Genomic DNA, 8405 nt, shown 5'->3' on the forward strand with positions numbered 1-8405 from the left:
CAAACCAAATACAACTCAACTTGGCATCTGAGCTCACTTTCACTACTAATCCTGCACACCTTTTTTGTTGTTCCCAGTCCTCTCAGTCAAGGGATTTTTAATTCATCAATTTTAAGGCCTGTATAATTGTCTGACTCCCTGTTGCCATCTGGGTTCATGAAAAGAGCCCTTAACTGGAATTTAGCTCTGTCAATACCTCCAACCAGCTGTGTGACTTTGGAAAAGTAATTTCACTTCTCTGAACCTCAGTTTCCTCTTCAGATAATCCTAATGATTATCTTTTCTTCACCTAGGGTCTTAATCTTTTGTGCCCTCTAGAATTTCACAAATATATATACTGTCGTTTCATAATTCACACTGGGCCTGGCCTACCTTGCTGTGGGGACTCGTTGTAGCCCTTTTGAGATCATCTAGCGAGGTCTGCCCTAAGCTTATTCAGGGTCAGGCAAGTGGGCATGCCTGGCGGCTCCAGCCCACGGGGTGGACAGTCCTATACTCACCCACATGGGGACACATTCGTGGCGGAAGTGGAGTCTTCTAATGTGAGCCCATTTTCCACTGCAGTCCAGGAGTGAGGTTGAAGTTTCTCTTGTAAAAATACCTTTTCTTCTTCTGACCTAAAAGGAAAATCACATTGTTAACTTCGAGAAAGCAGCTGAGTTCCTGGTTGACCCAACCAGCCTGGAACTTGAGAAGCAGTTGGTGGTTGCAAATGTAATGAGCTTGAGAAAATGTTATGTTTTCCAAACACCTGTTAATGTCTGTAGGGAAAATTCTCTGCTAAATGCATGAATTCTTACGCAAGTTGCGATATCCCACCCCCTACCCCACATGGGGGACTGGGGGGCAGGCTTTGGCGGAAGGGGAAGGCTGCACTTTCAGAAGAATGTGTCTGGGGGTGAAGGGACACTAGTGAGATGATAGAAGGCTATAGGCTATGGAAGGTGATGATTTCCATAGGTCCCCAGATCGTCAGTGAAGTTACCTGAAATCACAAAATGCATGGTGAAGGTAGGATTTTTTGTATGTGGAAACCGGCGGCAGAACTGAGTGTCACATCCAGGGTGTCTCAGAGCAAAAGAGAGGACGTGTGAGGAGTCAGGAGCACACCTGCAGGGTCGCTTTGCCTCCCACCCTGCTTTTGTGACCTCACAGGAGGGCAGTGGGTGACTGTTCTCTGTGGCACCTGAGTCCAGCGGGAGGCCAGAGCCTTCCCCCGAGGGCAGAGGGCACGCGGCCCCTCCAGGAGGGAGCCAGGAGGTGACGCAGCTCCATGTAAGTCCGCGTTTAGTTTGGGAGGATCCACCATGAAGAAGGGCAAAAGGAAGAAGCCGGAGGCCAGACGCAGCCGTGATTCCAACTCACAGCATCCCAGCTCGGACTCCACCCCGCCCCAGCCTAGATTTGAACCTGCCCCGCAGCCTCCCATCCCCGAGCCCAGCACGCGGAATCCTAGCTCTGAATACACCTCGCAGCCTTCTAGCTCTGACTCCACCCCACCATCTCACACTCTTCCAGCTCCTGAAATCCACAACTCCTCTGGGAGCCTTTTGTCTCCGGATGCTGGCTCAAGTGCAGCCCCTCAATCCAAGAAAACAGGTGGGCAGTCTTCTAGCTTCAGCAGTCTGCTGGTGGGGTCTTCCTGCTGCCGGAGTCCCCCAGCCGCCCCAGAGGCTGGTTCTGGTTCGGTGGTGATGCAGGTTAACATGTATTCTGGAACTGTGTTTGTGGAGCGAGAAGGGTTTTGTTTTTCTTTTCACCCAAGACGTTGGGATTCCTGGGCTTTGGTCATTCCTCGCCAGCCTCAGTCTCTTTGAAGCAGACAGACACGCAGACATATTAACATTTAACTTGGCTCCGTGGTGATACTGGCTCGTTAGGAGTCAGCAGTGCTGTGCGGCTGCAAAAGAACAACAATCAAGGATACATTAATAGAAGCATATGTTTTAGAAGAGGGAGGTGGTCATACTGCTTTACTCTCCTCGTCAGACTATCCTGGTCGGCTGTAAAAGATGCCTGGCAAACTAGTCCAAAGACGATCTAGTCCCGGTTGACGGAGAACGAGGGTTTGGGGGTGGCAAGAATCATTGGGTTTGTGAGAATTGGCTGAGGGAACTGGAGGGATGTGTGTCAGGAGGAAGATGTGAGTAGGTTTGTTGCCTGTTGTCCTCAGAAGTCTGTGGGCCCATGGTTAGGCTTGCCAGATAAGATAATTTGAATTTCAGATAAATGATGAATAATTGTTTACTATTGGTGTACCCCAGATATTGCACGGGGCATGGAATAATTAATATTTATTACTAAATATTGCACAGGACATACTTATCCTAAAAAAGTGTTCGTCATTTATCTGAAATTTCCAAATTTAATCCTGTATTTATATTTGTGAAATCTGGCAACCCTACCCATGGAAGACACTATAGACCAGTGTACTTCTGCAAAATATAAAAAACTTTCCAACAATTAGCTCTGTCTGAAAACGGAATGGCTGTCTGGGAAAAATGGCTCTCTATCTTCTTGGGTAGCGAAGTAGAGTCCAAGTAAGCATTGGATGGTGGAGAGGGACTTCAAGTGGAGCTCGAGGTGTTTGGCAATTATGACTCCTACTGACATTTACTGCTGAGCGTTTACTACACATCTGGTAGTGGGCTGAACAGTCTAAGTAAATCTCTTTTAACAATCCTATGAAGGAGGTACTATTATTAGCTCCATTTTATAGATGAGAAAACTGAGGCTCAGAGAAGTCCAACCACTCTCTCATCTGCAGTCACTGGTAACACTGGGAGGAGAACCTCAGTTTATTCTGACTCCAGAATCCCCACTCTAGATCTCAGCACTGACCTCTGACCCGAGACAGCTCGTGGTCTCCCCAGCTTCTCCTGAGTCCACTAGGAGCCACGGCCCGTGCACTGGGGTGCTGGCCCGGACACACTCCCCAGGCCCTGGCTTCACCCTCTGGGATGGTCCAAGTGTAAACAAGATGAGAGAAGTGAGTGGGAGTGCTAAATCCAAGGTATTGCCACCATTACCATGTTTCTATGGCTAAGAATCCATTCTTGACAGGTGGTAATGGTTTTGAGTGTTATATAATATATTTTCTATATTATGATCAACTGCTGAGATAAATATTTCTAGATTACAGCCTTCAGAACTGGTGTCTGTAGAAAATGAAATTTCCATTTCCAAATCTTTTAATGAATATGTGTGACTGTCACCTCGGAGATGATTATAGATGTGAAAACTCAGCACATTCAGCTGATGGAGGAGGCAAAGCAAGAACGGTAGCTCATCAGAGGTTTCCATGAGCTTCCTCTGCCAAAGGATTTTGCCCCTTTGAGCCAGAGTGGGAAGAGCTGCTGGAGATAAAGGATGAGGGTCTTGAAGTGGAAGACTCCATTTTCTAAAATCCCAGTCTTTTTGTTTGCGGCAAATATTGTAGCTCAAGAAAATCCACCAGGATGGCTATAATCAAAACAATAACAATCATAAGCATTGGTAGTAGGGAGAGAAATCAGAACCCTTACACACTGCTGGTAGAGATTTAAAATGAGGCAGCTGCTTTGGAAAACAGTCTGGCAGTTCCTCAAACTGTTAAACAGAGTCATCGTAAGACCCGGCAATTCCAATCCCAGCGGAATTGAAAACATACATCCACATTGTACACAAATGTTCCTGTGCCAGTCTGGATGTATTATGTCCCCCAAAACGCCATTATCTTTGATACAGTTTTGTGGGGGAAGACATATTTGTGTTGATGAGATTGGAATTCTTTGAGTATTTCCATGGAGATGTGACTCAATCACCTGTGAGTGACACATTTGATTGGATAATTTCCATGGAGGTGTCCTGCCCATTCAGCATGGGTGTTGATTATTTTACTAGAGCACTATATAAGCTCAGGCAGAAGGAGCAAGCTTGCTACAGCCAAGAGGGACACTGAAGAATGCACAGGAACTGAGAGAGAAACTGCAGTTTACAGAGACATTTTGGAGATGGCCTTTGAAAGCCGACTTTTGCTCCGGAGTTGCTAAAAGAGGACAAATGCCCCAAAAGCAACTGAGAGTGACGTTCTGGAGAGAAGCTGCAGCCTAGAGAGGAACATCCTGGGAGAAAACCATTTTGAAACCAGAACTCTGGAGCAGATGCCAGCCACGTGCCTTCCCAGCCAACAGAGGTTTTCTGGACACAATTGGCCATCCTCCAGTGAAGGTACCTGATTGTTGATGCATTACCTTGGACACTTTATGGCCTTAAGACTGTAACTGTATAACCAAATAACCCCCCTTTTATAAAAACCAATCCATTTCTGGTATTTTGCAAAAAAGCAGCATTAGCAAACCGAAACAGTTCCTAACAGGCTATTATAATGTTCATAACAGCCAAAGAGTGGAAACAACCCAAATGTCCATCAGCTGATGAATGGATAAGCAAAATGTGGTCTATCCATAAAATGGAATAGTATTTGGCAATAAAAATAAATGGACTATTGGTACCTGTTATGACATGGGTGAACCTCAAGAACGTTAAGCCACGTGAAAGAAGCCAGTCACAAAAACACCCATGTTGGATCATTCTATTTATATGAAATGTCCAGAATAGACAAATCTATTGCAAGTGTGGGGCAGGGCAGGGAGGATAGGATAATGAATGTGGAGTTTCTTTTTGGGGTGATGAAAATGTTCTGGAATTCATTAGAGGTAATAGTAGCAAACTTTGTGACTATACCAAAACCCACTGAATCATACACTTTAAATGGGTGCATTTTATGGTATGTGAATTATATCTCAATTAAAGAATTTTTTTTTTTAATTTAAAAGGAAAAGTCTTGCCTTTAGAATCCCTTCCTTCCACATTCCAGGAGAAGCCTGTGTCATGGGCAGGTCCAAGTGGGAAGTGTGCCAAGTCATCTGGGTTGATGGCTGGCATTGGGGAGCTTCAGGTTGGAATAATCTGTAGCTCAGTCAAGGAGCCAGGACTGAAGAAGCTGCATAAAGGAGGGAATAATCTGGCCGGAAATCCTCTCGCCTGACAGCAGAGGCCACTATCTCCGAGTCCATCGGGATCCACAGCAGAGAAGGATACAACCGGGAGATGAGTTTGGGAAGGGATTTCAGGGCCTGGAACCTAGAGTGGCAATTGTCTTCTAGATAAATAGATAATGACAGCTCCAGAGACCAATTCCAGAATATCAGTGTGGCTCTCGTGGGGTGGCGAGGCACCAGCTTGGGTCACTTCCTGAGAATTCTATGGAAAGGGCACTGAACTGAGAGGTAGGAATTAGGAATCTGAATCGAAATCCGTTTCTGCAATCCACATCCCTCCAATTCTCTGAGCCTCAGTGTCCTTGCTTGTAAAATGAGAGTAATAATAACCCACTTGCTTTGGGGGATTGTTTTGACAAATGGGCTGGACAGTGTGTACTATGGGGCACTATACAGGTGCAAGCTATTACCTTATTATCGTTATTATTCCCAGGTAGCTCGACTATAACAACTATTTGCCCGAACAGTTAGTCCCTGCTCCCGTTTGGTATGAGAACGTTCTGTGGGAGAACTAACTGCTGTTCTTGGTCAGTTGAGTCCCGAATGCTCGACGATTCCTTTAGAAAGCCCAGGGTTTGCTTTCCCAGAGCAACGTGCCGGGGTGGGGGGCTTCTCTGGCTGTCTTCCAGGCCCTCCCCATGAGCCTCAGAAGCAGGTGGGCCCCTCACCTCTCTCCTTTTCTGTCCACCCAGGGCCTTGGACTCAAGGGGTCCCGCGCCCCTTCTGCTCCTGTGCCGTTTGCCCAGGCAGCTCTGCCTGCTTGCGCCGCCTGGGGCTGTGCCATGGCCGCATCTTCGATGTCCTTCTGCCTCGGGACTGGCACACCATCCCAGGGAGAGGAATCCCAAGTCTCCTCACCTTCTACAGGTTCAGGACCCAAGGGGGGCTGGAGCCTCAGGGCACGTCCTGGGGCCCCTGCGGCCCTGTGCCTTATTAACCATCGCCTGTAAAAACTTCCTCCTGGGATCACAAGCCAAAAGGGCAGCCTGGCCTTTGGAGTTGCCGCTTCCTGGGGTGCAGGCTGGGCCCTTTTGGACACCCCCTCCAAAGGTGCTCTACTTGCAAAGAAGTGCCGGTTTTCTTCCTTGCTGGGAATTGCTTCTTTTAGGGGTTTCTTCCTCAGGGTACATGCCTTCACCGCCCCTTGTAACTTCCCATCACCCAGAAGCTTCGTGATTAAATGCTCTGGCCATCCACTTCCTTCCTTCTCCCTTACCACAGCTGAGGGCTTCAGCTTCCTGATCTGCACATGAATTGCCCCGGAAATTGAGGGATATAAACGGATTGCTGCTCACATGCCCCCTCCCTGGAATAGCAGGACTGTCACCCCCTAGAGAGCGCCTCGGGCTGTTTGGGGACACGCCCCCAGGCTGGCCTGTGGGGAGCCCCACCCCTCACCCCCGTCATGGCATCCTCCATGGTTTCTGTCACCAGAAGAAGCCTCATGGCCGCCACTGCCCGTCAGGGAAAGACCACTGTCCCAGGCAGGGGGACAGACCCAGGCCCCAGGCAAAGGCCTCCACCCCCACCACCAGCTCTGAGCTACACCCTGTCGTCTGGGCCCTAAAGTCCCTCTGCTTGTCCTCAGACACCCCGTTCTCCTCTTCCCTGTCCCTCCGCAGCCACCTCCACTGTCTGCAGTTGACAGACATCATCCCTCATACACAGGAAGAGAGGCCATCAGATGCAGGTGTGTGGGGAGATGAAAATGCTCTGTGACCCAACAAGTCCCATCAAGAAAGGGCCCACTGCCAACCGCTGTGACTGGCGCTAACCCTTTCCTCCCACACATTTAGTGTCTCCATCAGTCAGCTGTCAAATTGTGCCAGGGATTCCTATCAGTTGAAAACCTACAGGTGTTACCAAGGAAACCCCCCTCTACATAGGATCCTAGACAAGACACTGTGAGGGAAAGTGAATGGGAAACTTAAAGATTTTCTAGCCTACATGGCAAGTTAAGTCATGCACATAAGAAATTAAGATGCAAGGCACAAGGGGACACGTGTCCCATAGGAGAAGCTCAAAGAGAATTTTAGCCAACAAGAGTTGCTATTTCTGCATTGGGGTTCAGGTAGACTTTGCAGTGTCAGTGGTATTTGAGCTGAGCCTAAAAGGATCTTGGGGTCCACAGTGGCTTAAAATGAAAAGGGGACGCATTCTAGGCCAGTATTAGGAGAGTGAGGTGGGTAGGGTAGGGACCAAGTGAAGCACCATTTCTCAGTGGCAGCTGACCTCGGCTCTTGGATTTAAATACATAATCACATTCAACAACAATCCCTACTTTTGTATGGATATCGTACTTTTTCAAGTGTCTTCCTCACAATTACTGCCTCATGTATTTTCCTCCCCTGTATGGTGGGTGTAATACGTCATTTCCCAAGGCTCCCATCTCTAAAACGGAGTTCAGTGTAGCACCTACTTACATGGTTGTTGTGAGGCTGGGGGAAGACAATGGCCGTGAGGTTTTGAGCACAGGGCCTGGCACACTTGATCTTGACCACCCTTTGTAACCTGCTCCCTCTCTCAGAATCCTCTAGTAGAGATTTGTTGGAAAGTATGAGGTGGGGTGGGGGAGTTAAGAGGAGGCTCAGTAGCGGGGGAGATGGGTGTCCCTGCAACCTCCCGGGGACCCCACGGCTTGAGCTCTCCCCTGCCTGCAGACAGGCACTGATGCCTGCTGGGCTTTCCACTTTGCTTTACAGAAGGCCTACAAGAAAACACTCCGTCCACCGTAGCTCACGTCCTCCAAGCTCTAAGAACTGTTGCTGTGGTGCTGGGTCTCCTAGGAGCTGCCTACTTCACCATTGAGTCCTTGTGAACCAGCCCCCAGCCCACGGCCCGGCAGGTAACTCATCCCCTCCATGCCTGACGTCTCTGCGGACATGGTCCCTAAACCCCCTGACTCTAGAGGCCCCAGGGCACAGCACCAATGGAGGGCTCGTCCCTTCTCAGAATGGAGGTGGTCTTTACAGCCCCCCACCCTCCAGAGGAAGGCTGAGAGCTGGGTGGCCCGTTCCTGCCCCGGGATTGTCTGGCCTGGATTTCTCAGGATGCAGGATTGTCAGAACAAGAGTTCCCCCATCTCACCTGCACTGACCCAGGGGGTTCCCCTCGTCACCCAATTAGACACGCGGAAATGGGAGGGCTGGGGGCAAACGTTCCCACCCATCTCAGTGCACTTGCTCAGAACTTCCTCCCCACCTAGAAAGCCTTTCCCCTTTCTCTCCATTTATTGGAGTCCTCCCATCCCCCGTGGCTTGGTCCCAGCTTGTCCATAAAGCCTTGCTCTGCCCGTCCAGTGGCTGGGGGTGCTCCGGCCTCCTCCGGCCCTGATTTCTCCGGCCTCTCCCATCCTGGTTTGTT

General features: G+C 49.1%; 1 protein-coding gene across 1 annotated transcript; it reads left to right on the forward strand.

Moving 5' to 3' along the window:
* The first annotated feature begins 1307 nt into the window (after nt 1–1307).
* Nucleotides 1308–7850, forward strand: SPATA3 (spermatogenesis associated 3). Its single transcript, XM_037850345.1, has 3 exons — nt 1308–1599; nt 5735–5909; nt 7745–7850. The coding sequence occupies exons 1-3, from the start codon at nt 1308–1310 to the stop codon at nt 7848–7850; spliced, it is 573 nt and encodes a 190-aa protein (XP_037706273.1).
* Nucleotides 7851–8405: the final 555 nt, after the last annotated feature.

The sequence above is a fragment of the Choloepus didactylus genome, chromosome 9, assembly GCF_015220235.1.
Source record: "Choloepus didactylus isolate mChoDid1 chromosome 9, mChoDid1.pri, whole genome shotgun sequence".
In the NCBI taxonomy this organism is placed as follows: domain Eukaryota; kingdom Metazoa; phylum Chordata; class Mammalia; order Pilosa; family Megalonychidae; genus Choloepus; species Choloepus didactylus.